The sequence below is a fragment of the Podarcis liolepis genome, assembly GCF_965112155.1.
Source record: "Podarcis liolepis genome assembly, chromosome: 15".
NCBI classification, from domain to species: domain Eukaryota; kingdom Metazoa; phylum Chordata; class Lepidosauria; order Squamata; family Lacertidae; genus Podarcis; species Podarcis liolepis.
Genome location: NC_139566.1, coordinates 19,290,614 through 19,306,319, shown reverse-complemented (window position 1 = coordinate 19,306,319; position 15,706 = coordinate 19,290,614). Strand labels below are relative to the sequence as shown.

General features: G+C 43.7%; 1 protein-coding gene across 1 annotated transcript; it reads right to left on the bottom strand.

Annotated features, from left to right (window-relative positions):
- Window positions 1-4,731: 4,731 nt before the first annotated feature.
- On the bottom strand, window positions 4,732-15,574 carry LAMTOR2 (late endosomal/lysosomal adaptor, MAPK and MTOR activator 2). Its single transcript, XM_083476857.1, has 4 exons — window positions 15,327-15,574; window positions 7,914-8,076; window positions 6,185-6,274; window positions 4,732-4,993 (listed from the first exon to the last, which is right to left on the bottom strand). The coding sequence occupies exons 1-4, from the start codon at window positions 15,392-15,394 to the stop codon at window positions 4,937-4,939; spliced, it is 378 nt and encodes a 125-aa protein (XP_083332983.1). The 5' UTR covers window positions 15,395-15,574; the 3' UTR covers window positions 4,732-4,936.
- Between the last annotated feature and the right edge of the window lie 132 nt (window positions 15,575-15,706).

Here is a 15,706-nt window from a genome sequence, read left to right as displayed (position 1 = left end):
TGATAAACCTGTGTTTGATGCCTGCCAAAAGAAAAGGGGGGAAAAGCTTTGCTTAGGCAAATGACCCAGATATGTATTGTTTTTTTATTCTGCATGTTTGTTTATCAAACAGTTGGGACTTACTATCACTTGGCAACCCATGCCCGAGAGAGTCGTACAGACCAGGAAATTAACTGTTTTTCTATCGGCCTTTATTACATGCGCAATGTGGTTATAGGGCTCTGAGAAAACGTGGCAACTTGTGGAATGAAATGACTCATTAAATAGGCATTTGGTGCTGGGGGGCAGTGACTGTAAAAAAAGTAGTTGTTTATGAATCACTGTTTTTTATTATTAATGTTTTATTAGAAGAGTTTCATTTGTAAAAAGATACGACTGAGAAAAAAAGGGGAAAAGTGAGTGAGAATGAAAAAAAGGAAAAATACGCTTACATTACCATACATTAATATTCAGGTGTGTGTATTCTTATTATCCTGATACACATATACTTGTCAATAACCTAATATAGTCTGTGTAAACTCATTCCAAATATCGTTGTATTTATCCGAAGAAAGTCTGTGTCTGTAAGCTGTCTGTTCTTATGTTTGCCAATGTTGTCAAGCTATTGATTAAGAGGAATTCTTCCAGTTCATCAGTATCAGTCTCTTGGTCACCATTAGAGCATGTGGAATCCATTTTTGCTGTCCTGTTGTCAATTTCCATACAGTGGGTATATAGTTCAAGAGCAGATTCACCTCTGAATATCTTAATTTTTTCCTCATAGTTTCTTGTTTATATAGTCCAGCACTTTCTCCCAAAACTTAGTAAGTTTGGGACACAGTAAAAGCATACGTTTCAAAGAAGCATTTATGAATCACTGTTTATGACTGACATATATTGCAAATAAAGGGAGGGGCTCTCATTTGCAGTCAACAGGCCATTTAAACATTTTATAACAATTGACAGTAACATTAATGAAAAACGCACACTGCTACAACTTAAAAACCACAGAACTATAATGCTTAACCGTGTATGTGTGTCTCTGGCCTACGCAATTTAATACAGATCGCCGTATTCAAAAACTCTGCGACTCTAATGGCCTTGCCGCAAGACTTCAATGGCTTACTTCAAGTATGATTAACATTGTACATCACGCTAACACTTAAGAGTTTCATTGAGGGTGAAAATTAACAAAAACTGCTGATGTGCCCTCAGGCATTTCCTCACAATCTTGAGAGCTAGCAACTTGGTTCCTCATTCCTATAAAAGGGAAGTAGCAACTGCTGGGGACGAGAAGCCTGCATGTTGTTGTCAGATTCAGGTAGATAGCCGAGTTGGTCTGACGCAGTCGAAATAAAAATAAATAAATAAAATATTGTCCAGTAGCACCTTATAGACCAACTAAGTTTTTTTTCCCGGTATAAGCTTTCGTGTGCATGCACACTTCTTCAGATACACCAGTGTATCTGTTGTTGTCAGCTATGCACCCGTAGTCGGGCTTCATTCCTAGCCTCCCCGTCATAAACCTGAAAAACTAATCCTGTTAGACCAGACCAGAAGGGTGGAATGTTGAAGAGGGAGAAGCCTAAGATATATAAGGAGTGGGAATTATAACCTGAGGGGAGGTGAGGAGTGGTAAAACTGAGGTCCAGAAGGCTCAATACTTCATGTTTACAGGCTTCTGGGGGGGGGGGGAGAGAAGCCTCCACTTCAGAGAATTTACGATTTCAAAAAGTTTCCAGATAACATTATTTGCAACTGAAAAATAAACCACATCCAAACCAGAAAAAACAGAATGGTCACAGGATGAGCAGTTGGCTTTCTTGGTGATGGTGAATGTTAAAAGGTCCTGGCAGCGACTTTTCCAGAATCAGAATTCAGAGAAAGTTGCCCATTCCGGACTGAACCAAATGCAAACAAGTCAGAGCATGGAGCCCAAGCCTGGTCTACAGCGATGAACAGGAACTTCATTAACTCTGAACCCCAAAGTTTGGGATCCTCTCCAAACCTTTGTCAAAGTCTTGCAGCATTTTGCAGCGACAACCCTGCGTTTTGCAGCTCCCCTCCCCCAATCTGAGTAATTGACACATCAAACACAACACTGAACACTGCAAAACTTTGACACAGGTTTGGAGGAGACCCCAAATTTCAGGGTTTGTAGTTAGTGAAGCTATGGGCAGGAGCTCTCCAGGCAGGTGTTTCTCCATCCTACCTGGAGAGCGACCCCACACTGCTTTCTAATGGCCCTGCAAAAACTGGTTTTTTCACAGCCTCAGCTGACCCTTGGAGCAGCATGAAAAAGGTTGGGGGCAGAGGGACTCCTTTGCAAAAGCCCACTTTGCCAAATAGTTTTGGGGAAAGCAGGTTCAAATCATGCTTCAGATGTGGCTCCTCTGAATTGTGGATTCAAGAGCCTAAGAATGTCAGTGACATTTAAGTTAAGAACACAAGAAGAACCTGCTAGATCTGGCCAATGGCACATCAAGTCTAGCATTCTGTTCTCACAGGGACCAAACAGATGCCTGTGGGAAACTGGCATGTGGGACCTGTTCACAAGAGCACTCTTCTTCCCTGTGTTTTCCAGCAACTGGGATTCAAAAGCATTAATTGCCTCTGACCGTGGAGGCAGAGCATAGCCATCATGGCTAGTAGCCTTTGATAGCCTTCTCCATGAATATGCCCAATCCTCTTTTAAAGCCATCCAGGTTGGTGGCCATCACTGTCTCCTGTGGCAGAGAGTTCCATAGTTCAACTATGCACTGCCTTCTTTTTCTGTCCTGAAAGTTTTATAAAATTATTTTTTGTCACCTCTTATTTAAACTAAAAACTCCCAACCGGTGTGAACTTTCCTCATAAGGGAGTCCCATAAGTTTCTCTTGTTTTAATAGATATATATTTTAATCCCCTAGTCCAGAATCAGGATTTTGAGTGACAAGTTACCAGAAGGCAATAAAATGTGACAAAGCAACATTTTGAAATCACTGAAGGTTCCAGCTTTGCACATCAAAAATGCATTGCTTTGGTTATTTGTATCACATCAAGCTTAGATCCTTTGGCTGGGCCCCTGAACTCTCATCTAGCCACGTAATAGCCACCTCCAGATCTGCTTTAGGTTCGGGCAACAAGCAGCAGCACAAATGGGGGGAAAGCAGATTATCCCGCATTGTGAAATGAAACAGTGTCGTAAAGCTTAAGTTGATAACCACACGGACAGGAAGGAGACACCAGCTCAGGAATCAATTGTTCCAGAAATTCTCCTGGCGTTTGGGAAGGTAGACACCCAAATCTCTCTTTCCACGCGGTTAAAAAAATTCATTCTGGACAGGATGAGAAGATGCTGAATGAAACAACTAGGAGATTAGCACAAAACCACACATGCAGGCTGCTGCAATCTGCGGGGGAAAACACCCAGCAAGGCTGAAAATCGCTCTTGTTCAAAAGTTAACTAAGCTTTGGGGCAAGACACTTGGAGCATACAGCTGCCAGGAACAAGGGCACCTCTTCCCCTTTGGCGGGAGACTGACCAGACCAGTTGATCTCTGATAGTCCCATCTGTAGAAGGAATTCCATAAAGTAGTCTTCACCAACCTGGCCACTCGGATCAGCCCCACAGAGTTCAAGGGGGCTCTTTCCCAAGTATGCACCTTTGCAATCCTGATATACAAGGTGACAAAATGGAAGAGGGCGCAGAAGCAAGCACGCTGGCCAGCTGTGTTAGGCTGGAAGCATCTTTGGTACACCAAGTATCCAAAAGACAAATCAGCTTCTCCTGGTGCACATGTAAGAGACAGAGTTGACAAAGGACAGGCTCATTTGGGACCCTGCCCAGACAGGCAGGCAGGATGCATGTTCCCAGGAGATCTGCACAGACAAGTATCACTTTAGTGTGCAATTATGACCGAAATGTTGATGTGAAAGGGTGGACAGGAGGAGACAGAAAATGTACTTTGGGGGAATGTGTGTGCGGTTACTTTTACTCACACACACACACACAAAGCGCTGTATCCAACTAATATGTCCCATCAGTGCAAGAATTTACGCTTGTGCAATGGACCTGCTTCCCTGGTGTGCCCCTGCATCCACTCTGGAGGGTTGGGGGAAACCCCAGGACAGACTTAGGGGTGTACAGGGTGGGATGGAAAGAGTGAGGAATTTATTTTTTGTAAAGTCATTAGTGCTGCATTGGTTACAACCCCTACTGAATGATTTCCCCCATCGGTCAACTTAGCCCTAAGCAAGAAATGAGTCCACCTTTCTGTTTTAAGAGGAGAACTGACACTTCTAGGAAGAGTTAAATGAAGGCACGCACCCCACCCCACCCAGCTACCTAGTCTTTCAACACCACCTGTCTCCTCTCAAGAGCATTAGCACAGCAAAGGCAGGCTTAGGAAGGTGTCACTGGCCTTGAAGCTAACCCAGCACCAGCTGTGGAAAGGGATTACTGGAATTGGCCAATTAAAAGTAAAATATGAAAGGAATGGAAATGTCTTTTGCTCCTCTGCTGCCACCAGGTGGTTCCCCTTCAGTACTGAATCCCCTTGCTTAACAGCAGGAAAATGCTTCCAGACTTTTCAGGTTCAGAGTCTGGAACACTTGAGCAGCTGTGTGGGTTAATTTGTAAGCGAGCCCCACTGCGTTCTACGGGATTTATTTCCAGGTCAAATATGTACAGGATGGTAGGCGGATGTTTCTGCCACTGCAGAGGAGCAACTTCCCCCTCTTTCCTCAAAAGAGAGACCGGACTCAAATGGCTAAGAACACGCTTTTTTATTTCCCCCTCCCACTGCCATTTCCCTTTTCCTGAAACACACTCAAGTGCCTGCGCCCAGCGCACATCAAGGCTGCAGAGAAGCAAGAGTCCACAGGGTCACCTCGGTGCAAGAGCTTGTTCTGAAACTCGCTCCCGACAGGAGACGGGTGCAGCAGGTTGGCCCTGCCTTAGGGCTCCATCACCTGCTCAGGAGGCAGCCACCTGGGTGAGCGGGTCTTCGAGGTACTGGACCAGAGCTTGAGCCTGGGAAAACACAAGGACAGGCAGGTTAGGAACTTGGGAAGCTGCCTTATATACAGAGTCAGCTCAATGGTCCACCGAGCTCAGTATTACCTACACTGATTGACAGAGGCTCGGCTGGGTTCTCTCCCAGCACTACCTGCAGATGCCGGGGATCACTGAGCTACAGCCCTCCCCATAGGGTTGAAAGAATTGGTTGGCTGTGTGCCCACCTCCTCTGCAGAATTCAGGTAAAGCAGACTTGGGCACTGGCTCAGGCATCGCCCTCAACAAGAGTACAGTGGTAGCTCGAGTTACAAACGCCTCAGGTTACAAACTCCGCTAACCTGGAAGAGTTACCTCGAGCTGAGAACTTTGCCCCAGGATGAGAACGGAAATCGTGTGCCGGCAGTGCAGCAGCAGCAAGAGGCCCCATTAGCAATAGCACACCTCTAGTTAAGAACAGTTTCAGGTTAAGAACGGACCTCTGGAACGAATTAAGTTCGTAACTAGAGGCACCACTGTAGTTGTTGAAAAGCAGAAGCTTCCTAACTCCTTGTGGCCATGTGCTGGCTGGGGAGGGGGCAGAAAGGATCCACAAGCCCAAATCTCAACACTTCACATACTCGTAACACCGGTTTGGGGTACTTAAAAACGAGGCCGTTGTCTCTCATGACATGAACTGCGGAGCTTTTCAACAGGATGAGATGAGGTGACTCAGTTGCTAATCGTAGCTCAAGTCGGTAGAGCATGAGACTCAATCTCAGGGCTGTGGGTTCAAGCCCCACGTTGGGCAAAAGATTCCTGCATTGCAGGGGGCTGGACTAGCTGGCCCTCATGGTCCCATCCCACTCTACAATTCTATGAACAGTATAGTAACCGAATGATGTACAGACATGTGTGAACCGTACCTAAGTGTATAGAAATCAAATGTAAAAAGTCAAATGGTGTATGTGTATGAATTAGACCCCAGAGACCTTAATGCCTGCAATAAAATGCTATGAGTGGGATGGGGGAAGAGAAGAGTCCCCAATAAGCTGCCTTGAGGAAGCACCAAAGGTTCTTGGCTGGATGTGTTGCTGCACCTCTAACAGGGAGACACTTAGTAGTTATTTGAGTCACCTCCCACAACCTCATTTTACTTGTGTCACCTTCCAAGATAGGCTGCCCCACAGGAATAAAAGTAATAAAACCAGGAACAGGTTGACTCCTTACCTTGGCTTTCAGCATGCCAAATCCCACCGTCTCTTTTGCGTACATGCACAGGAGCAGATTGGCAACGCGGGTGATGGCAACACGGCCCTCCTTGGGTCGTTTTATGCATTGTGCAGGGCAGGGTAGAGAGAATAGAGAATATGAGTGCACAATATTCACAGACTGCAGGGCATTCAGGTTTCTCACCCTACAGAGGTGTTGCCCTATTCAAATTCAGACAAGCTTTCTGCCACTTTTAATACGGGGACAGCACACCTTTTCCGGGCCAAGGGCCACGTTCATCCTCTGGGGCCCGCGTGGCAAACTGGTCATGGCCAATGTGCAGAAAAATGGGAGTGGCGAAAACCACTCCTCTCAAGGTTGCCTTCCAGAAGGCTTGCCCACCAGCTCTTCTACACTACTGAAACAGTAATAATAGTTCATTGCTAATCCTCTAAAATAATTAATTTTTAAAAGGCGGACTTGGGGCCACAAAGCCATTTGGGAGTGCTAGATATAGCCTATGGGCAAGCCCCCCCCCAAGAGCTCTGAAGCAAGTGTCCCACAACACAGGGAGATTCTCTACCCCCTACCTTCCTCTACCAGTGAGGTTGTAGCGGTTAAGAGTAGTGGACTGGGGCTCTTGTCACCACTCAGCCGTGAAGCTCCTGGGTGACCTAGGACTAGTCACTGCCTCTCAGCCTGATCTACCTCCTTGGTCTGTTGTGAGGATTAAAAGGGGAGAGGGAGAATTATGTATGCCGCCTTGAGCTCCTTGCAGGAAAGCTGAGATATCATTGTAATAAATGAATTCCTTCAAGCAGAAGCCCTGTCCCAGAAGTGTGTGTGTCCCCATCACAGGCCTCCTCTGGTGCCTGCTGGAGCAGCTCCAGGCTGCATGATGCCTACAGGGCTTGCTTCACCACCATGAGATGAATACACCCAACCTACTGTGGCTGTTGGCTGATGCACAGCCCAACTACACGTCGCACTCACCAGGCAGCAATTTGGGCAGCTGAGGACCTCAAGTGGCCCCCTCAATAGACATGCAGACTCAATTCCCTGTATTGCAGGAGGTTGGACTCCAGGACCATAGGGTCTCTTCCAACTCTACAATTCTATGAATTAAGTCACCATGCAAAACAGTGGCTGGCAAGTTTGCCTCCTGGTTGCCATGACATCCAGAAGGGCAAACCCCACAGGGGCTGATCAGCAACACCTCCAAATCCCTGGGCAAAACTCTGTGCAGAGGGCTTTGCATGCGCCATTAAATCAGCAGATTGCCAGGGCTTCAGTGCACAGCATGGGCCGACTTTCCCACCTCCACCCTCCAAGCTTTTCTCTGCAGGTTGGTGGAAAAGCTGCTGGAAACCTCTCCAGGCAAGTGCTCCCTTGTAGTGGAGCCACTCTTAAGCCAGCAAATGTGGTTATGAAGCCATGTTCTGCCTCCAGCTGTATCTTCTAACCTCTTGCCGATCTCCAGCCCAACGCTAACAGAGGTCGGGCTGTATATAGGGTATCCCACAACCACCATGTTCCATCCTTCCAATATCGCTCCTCAAAGATTTCCAGATGTGCCATTTCATCGTGCATGGAAAAACGTGCTGCCACAAAGGTGTGCCTCCAGCCACACCTGGGGATTTGAGGTTTCGTCCTATCCCTGAAATGGATGTTCCCAGTGCCCGAGGCATCCCAGTGAACCAGCAGCAGCAGAGGTCGCCAGCGATATGCAACACCTCATGATACGTACCATACAGTCCATTAGGATGAACTTCAAGTTATCCTCGTTGAACGCTTGGTGCCCATTCTTGTCATAAGCCACCCAGATATTGCTGGCGATGGCAGCTGTGACTCTGGCATCTGTGTCTCCATAACCAGAATATGCAAGGAGAGAGCCCTCATTGTTCAGAAGGCTAGAGAGGAACAGCAAAGAGGATTAAATAGTCCTAGAGAATTGTGTCTATGTCTAAAAGTGATTCTGAAAAAGATTAAGAGATACTTTATTTTATTTGTAGCCTGATGGGTGCTCATAGGAGGGTAATGTCCATGCAGCAAACTAAAACAGCATGCGCAATCGACATTTTGCACAGTTGTTTACAGACCTGCACCTAACTATTTGTTTGTTTTTTTTTAATAATATTTTATTAGAATTTTTTCAAAAATTTAACATCAACAAAAATAAACAGAAATCCAAACAAAAAAGCAATAAAAACAGCAACAACGACAACAACAAAAAACAAAAAACACAAAAAAAGAAAATACAAAGATAAAAGAGCATAAAAAGAACACTTTTTTATATTAATAACTTTCCAAACCTTATTCTCTTTACTTCCACCCGCCTTCCCTTCTTGTATTCTACTTTAAAAAGTTTGATCAGCAAGATCATTCATTATTCGTTTTAAACCTTTATCCCTCCCTTTTCAATCTTATTTATCTTAGCCGCTAGAACCCCTTCATTTCATTTTCAGAGCCTTCAACATTCATAAATTTTACAATATTTTTGTAGATAAACTTTAAACTTCTTCCAATCCTCTTCCATCTGCTCCTCTCCTTGATCTCGGATTCTGCCGGTCATCTCTGCCAGTTCCATATAGTCTATCACTTGTGTCTGCCACTCTTCCAAGGTGGGTAGATCTTGCGTCTTCCAATGCTTTGCAATAAGTATTCTTGCTGCTGCTGTAGCATACATGAAAAACGTTCTATCCTTCTTTGGCACCAATTGGCCGACTATGCCCAGGAGAAAGGCCTCTGGTTTCTTCAAAAAAGTATACTTAAATACCTTTTTCAGTTCATTATAGATCATTTCCCAGAACGCCTTAATCCTTGGGCACGTCCACCAAAGGTGAAAGAATGTTCCTTCAGTTTCTTTACATTTCCAACATTTATTATCAGGCAAGTGATAGATTTTTGCAAGCTTGACTGGTGTCATGTACCACCTGTAAACCATTTTCATGATATTTTCTCTTAAGGCATTACACGCCGTAAATTTCATACCGGTGGTCCACAACCGTTCCCAGTCAGCAGACATAATATTATGACCAATGTCTTGTGCCCATTTTATCATAGCGGATTTAACCGTTTCCTCCTCCGTATTCCATTTCAACAACAAATCGTACATTCTCGACAATATCTTAGCATTGGGTTCTAACAGTTCTGTTTCTAACTTTGATTTTTCCACCTGGAAACCATTTTTTTTGTCCAAGTTATAGGCCTCTCTTATTTGAAAATAATGTAACCAATCCTGCACCTTATCTTTAAGTTTCTCATAACTCTGCAATTTCAACCTGTCACCTTCTTGTTCCAAGATCTCCGAGTATCTTGGCCATTTAGATTCCATATTTAACTTTTTCAAAGCTTTGGCCTCCATTGGCGACAGCCACCTGGGGGTCTTACTTTCCAGCAAGTCTTTGTATCTCATCCAGACATTAAATAATGCTTTTCTAACAATATGGTTTCTGAAACCTTTATGAACTTTAACCTTGTCATACCACAGATATGCATGCCACCCAAAAGCATTATCAAATCCCTCTAAATCCAATATGTCGGTGTTCTCAAGAAGTAGCCATTCCTTCATCCAGCAGAAAGCTGCTGCTTCATAGTATAACTTAAAGTCTGGCAGGGCAAACCCCCCTCTGCTCTTAGTATCAGTAAGAATTTTGAATTTTATTCTGGGCTTTTTGCCCTGCCAGACAAATCTAGAAATTTCTTTTTGCCACCTCTTGAAACAATCCATCTTGTCTATAATTTGTAACGTCTGAAACAAAAATAACATTCTTGGCAATACATTCATTTTAATAACCGCAATTCTCCCTAACAAGGAAAGCTTCAAATTGGTCCAGATTTCAAGATCTTTTTTCACTTCTGACCAACACTTCTCATAGTTGTCTTTAAATAGGTTAACATTTTTTGAGGTCATGTTCACCCCAAGGTACTTCACTTTTTTAACCAGTGATAAACCTGTTTCCCTCTGAAACTCTTCCTTCTCAATTGGTGTCATGTTCTTCTCCAACACCTTTGTTTTTAATTTGTTCAATTTAAAACCTGCCACCTGACCAAATTCTTCTATTATTTTCAACGCTCTATTGGTACTAGGGATTGGCTCCTTTAGTGTCAATACTAGGTCATCTGCATACGCTTTAAGTTTATATTGTTTAGCTCCGACCCGTATACCCTGAATCTGCTGGTCCCTTCTAATCATATTCAGCAAGACCTCCAAGACAGAAATAAAAAGCAGCGGGGAGATTGGGCAGCCTTGTCGTGTCCCTTTCTCTATCCTGACTTCTTCTGTAACTGCATTGTTCACTATTAATTTTGCCTTTTGTTCTGAATAGATCGCGCCTATACCATTTCCAAACCTTTCTCCCACCCCCATCCCTTGTAGGTTTTTCATCATAAAACTCCAAGAGATATTATCGAAGGCTTTCTCCGCATCAATAAATATCAAAACAGCTTTTGTGTTTATATCCGCTTGCAATTTTTCCAAAATATCGATCAAGTTTCTTGTATTATTTGACATATATCTGCTTGGGAGAAAGCCTGCTTGGTCTTTATGTATCATCCCATTTAGGACTTTTTTCAATCTTTTAGCCAAGATATCAGCAAAAATTTTGTAATCCACATTAAGTAGGGATATGGGGCGGTAGTTCTTCAATTGCGTCTTTTCAGTCTCATTTTTCGGTATTAGTGTGATAAATGCCTCTTTCCACGATTCCGGCGCTCTCTTCCCCTCCATAATTTCATTACAAACCTCCGTTAATGGTTGAGTTAAAAAGTCTTTCAAGATTTTGTAATACTTGGAGGATAGTCCATCTGGGCCTGGAGACTTGCCTAGCTGTAAATTTTTTATGGCGCCTTCAACCTCTTGTTCAGAAATTCTCTCATTCAAAATTAATTTGTTCTCTTGAGATATTTTTTGTAATCCATTTATTTCTAAAAAATTTTCAATCTGTGCCTCATTCTGTGGCCCTTGTGCATACAATTGTTTGAAGTATCTCTGGAAACAGTCTTTAATTTCCTTTGGGTTTTGTATATTCCTCCCATTTACTTCAAGGTTAGTCACAGTATTTAATTTTTGTCTTTTCTTCAGCTGCCAAGCTAATAATTTTCCACACTTATTAGCCGACTCAAATGTTTTTTGTCTCATCTGTTTAATTTTCCATTCTATATCCTGATTGACCAGTTTTGAATATTGTGCTTGGTATGATTTAATTTCTCGCAAAATCTCCTGTGACTTTGGTTTAGATCTTAGTCTCTTCTCTCCTTCTTTAATTTTTTCTAGAATCTTTCCTTTTCTCTCCTCTTGAAGTCTTCTCTTTATGGCATTTTGTTGGATCAAAAAACCTCTCATTACAGCTTTACTTGCGTCCCAGATTCCTCTCTTTTCCACCGTAGTCTGCAAATTTATTTCGAAGTAGTCTTTTAAAGTTTTTGGGGCCTTTTTAATGATTTCTGGATCTCTAAACAAGGCATCATTCATTCTCCATCTGAAGGAACCAATCGGTGTTAATTTCATTTCCATTCTCACTGGGTTGTGGTCAGAGCAAGTTTTTGGACAGATTTCCACCTTTCGAATCTTAGGTGCCATCCCTCTTGTAATCCAGATCTGGTCAATTCGAGTCCAGGTCATGTGAGTTTCAGAGAAAAAAGTCCCCTCTCTGCCTGTGGGGTTTTTAGTTCTCCAAGTGTCAATCAAGTCCATGTTGTCTATCATTTCAAAGAAAGTCTTTGGTAGTCTTCCATCTTTAGTAATTAACTGTCTTTCAGATTTATCCATATGTGTCGACACCACACCGTTCATGTCTCCCATCAAAATAATATTTTGATCCATGTAATCCAACAGCGTCTCATGCAGCTTCTTGTAAAATTCTGATTTCCCCTCATTAGGTGCGTAGACTCCAATTATTAATATTTTCTCTCCTTGATATTGTATTTCAATTGCTACGAATCGCCCATGTTCATCTTTAAGGAGGAATTTTGGTGATAATTTCTCTTTTGCATATATCACAACTCCTCTCTTTTTAACTTTATCTGATGAGATGAATTCTTGACCTAATTGTTTATTTATCAATAGTTTTCTATGGAGTCTTGTTATATGTGTTTCTTGTAAACAGATCAGATCTAATTGTTCCTTTTTTAAGATGTGAAAGATTCTTTTCCTTTTACTAGGGGAATTCAAACCTCTAATGTTCCAGGTTAAGATCTGCAGAGACATGTTGTAATCACAATCGGGTTCCTCCAACCGCTCCTAAAAGTTGCTCTTGTTCTGGCGGTTGTTTCTCTTTCTCAAGTTGGTCCAACCCCAAGGGGTGCCTTCCCAAGTCAGGTGATCTCAGGCCTGGTAGTTCTGGTACTCTTGTTCTGGCCTCTTTTCGCAGGTCCTCACCGAAGTCTCTCAAGAAGCTCACTTTATCTTCCTTGGATCTTATCTTTATTTTCTTTTGTTTAAATGAAAACGAAAGGCCTTGTGGAAATTCCCACCTGAACGGGATGTTGCTCTTCCTTAACAGGCCTACCAGGTCTGCGTAGTTAGCTCTAAGGTCCAATAGATATTTTGGGATGTCCTTAAAGATCTCAATTCTGACACCTTCTATCACGAGTGCTTTCTGATAATGGAGATTCAAAATTTTATCTCTTTCTTCCCTTGATCTTAACGAAATTAAACAGTCTCTTGCTCTATTTTTCCTTTTTACTCTTCCCAATCGGAAGGCACTCACTATCTTAAATTCTTCCTTCTGCGGATCCAAGTCCCAGTATTCTTCCAATTCCGAAGTAAGAAATTCAATTAGTTCCCCTTCTTCTGATTCTGGGACCGCTCTTATTCTCAAATTAGTTTGTTTCTCTTTAAGTTCAATCAAAGCGAATTGTTCCTTATAGTCATCCAATCTTCTATTTATTGGCGGTATCTTCTCCTCCACCGCCAAAACTCTCTCTTTTGCTTCCTCTGCTGTTTTCTTTGTCTCCTTAGATTCCTGCAGCAACTTGTCAATAGCCTGGGTATTAATGTTCACTTTCTGTCCCACATCATTCACCTTCTGTCCAAGATCTTTAATAGTTGAGGTGTTTAAATCTATCTTAGCTGTCAAGTCTTGTATTGCCGACAGGATCTTATCCAGTGTAGCTGGATCCGTTCCTGCTCCTTCTGTAACGTGAGTGACAGGGAGTCCCACAACAGATGCTCTTCTGTATGATTGTTGCTGTGCCTGTAATTGCTGTTGTTGTCTAGTTTTGGCCCTAGTCGCCTTCTCTTGAGCCTTCTCAGACGCTTTATCTTGTTGTTTATCCTGATCCATTACTCAGCCACTGGGATTCAAGGTCGTTCACACAGTTCGCAGCGCTCCCAGGCTTGTCTTTAAACAACCAAAAAAATGACAGCTGCAGTGGAAAATCCCCAGCAATGTCACAAAGTTCCTCTAGGGGAGCAGAGTAGCAAAATGTTTCAAGATGAAGATCATGCAACAATAAACTTCCCAAATGCTGTACAAATAGTATCAATTATGAACTTAAAAGTATCCTTTTTTAAAAAGTTGCCAGTCTCTTACAGTCTCTTACAGAGAGTCCACAGTATAAATCAAAGTGTCCGTAGAGATGGTGCATTCAAAGTGACCTTAAGTTATTTAGGCAGTCCGAAATCAGGTATTTAAATGATGATTTCCCCCCCCTTTCCCAACTTATAGGGGGGGGGGTCGGTTTTGCCAGGCAATGAAGTTTGGCTCTTTACAAACAGTCAGTCTTTACAGTTCAAAGCTTCTTTGTCCCTTGCTTTCAAGTATTTACAGGATCGGCAAAGCGGGCTTCCTGTTTACACTTTGCCGATTTCAGCCCAAATTCCTTAACAACGTCCAAGATCAAAGTCAAAGTCAAATTTAACGCTCCTTTAAATCAGTTCTTAATCTTTGGTCTTTTCCAAGTTCCCCAATTCTTACTCACGGATAGATGTTTCAGTTCAGATTTTCACAGGAAAAAGGTCAGCGCTCTCCGGTAACTGCTGTGCAGCTTCGCTCCGTAGAAGTAGCGATCGACTCACAACACAGCGCAGATCCCCGCTCCTTTGACAGTTCGGGGGTGCGCAAAACGTGTCCGCTGAGTCCCACGGCCCCAAGCTTCTCCCGCTTGCGGGTTTTTTAAGGGTCCTCCGCTTTCGCTGCCGCGGTGGACCCGATTTCTACAGAGCTCTCCCTCCCGTTCAGAGGGAATCCGCCATTACCGTTGGCGCCGCCTCCGGAAGCTCCTGACCTGCACCTAACTATTTGTAACGTACTGCTTTAATTCAGCCTCTGCAGCCTGAAGTGTAGCAGCCCAGTACACACACATAAACACACTGAAAGTATGATTTGCTACCAAAAGGAACTGAAATGCTATATAAAATTATATATGCATAGCTACACACACAGAAAGAGACAAAAAACACACTCTCTTGACCAATTCAAGCCTGAAGTTCTAGAGTAGTGAAACCATGATTTACAACATTTATGCTACTGAAGAAAAGACTACAAGGCTGAAATGAATACGGCAGCTGGAATTGTACTGGTGTTTGCATGGATCAGTCTCAATCTTCGTTTGGCATAAACGATACCCTCAAATGGCATGTTAAAAGCTTCATGTGTTTTAGAGTACTGTATTCTGCTTTTGTAAGGGACGCGGGTGGCACTGTGGGTTAAACCACAGAGCCTAGGACTTGCCAATCAGAAGGTCGGCGGTTCAAATCCCCACAATGGGGTGAGCTTCTGTTGTTCGGTCCCTGCTCCTGCCAACCTAGTAGTTCGAAAGCACATCAAAGTGCAAGTAGAGAAATAGGTACCGTTCCTGCGGGAAGGTAAACGGCGTTTCTGTGTGCTGCTCTAGTTCGCCAGAAGTGGCTTAGTCATGCTGGCCACATGACCTGGAAGCCAATAAAGCGAGATGAGCGCTGCAACCCCAGAGTCGTTCGTGACTAGACCTAATGGTCAGGGGTCCCTTTACCTTTATTCTGCTTTTGCTAGCCTTTTCAAATGCTTCATTATGTGCAGCAATATAAAGCTCCCCTCCTAGATTCCCTCTAAGTGTTTATTATTATTAAAGCTAGCCAAATACACCTTGAGGCAGTGAGTTCCGTAAGTTGCAGTGCAACCCTCTGCACTGCGACTCGCGAGTAAGCCTCACCAACTCTGCTTGCCCAAGTACTCACAGGGTGCTCTGGACTCCTCCCGTGTTCGCCTGGCTCAGCACCTGCGTGAGGGCCTTGGGGCGCAGCATCACCACCTTCCAGCCAGACGCTCCCCTCTCAAAGCAGGGCGAAGCCTCGCATCAGCTGACCCAACAAGGAAATAACTCCGGGGCATGTTGGGAATTGTAGTCTTCCCCATCTCAACATCACTTCCGGTTCCCACCCCCGCCCCCGGTGGAAAGGCTCACCAACTTGTCGCTAGGAGGTACGTTGCGGAGGGCCGCTCTATCCGCCCTCTCTCGTCTCCTCCTGCTGAATTCTCCCTTCGGAGAATAACAGCCAAGGCCAGAGATCCCTTTAAAAACCCCAAAGTGGCCGCCTGTGTGTGACTCTCAACTTTT

Coding starts and splice junctions, on each gene's coding strand:
- LAMTOR2 (XM_083476857.1), bottom strand. CDS start 15,394: ATGCTGCGCCCCAAGGCCCTCACGCAGGTGCTGAGCCAGGCGAACACG. Junction 8,077..15,326: donor GGAGGAGTCCAGAGCACCCT/GTGAGTACTTGG, acceptor GTTCCTCTCTAG/CCTTCTGAACAATGAGGGCT. Junction 4,994..6,184: donor TTGGCATGCTGAAAGCCAAG/GTAAGGAGTCAA, acceptor GTGTTTTCCCAG/GCTCAAGCTCTGGTCCAGTA.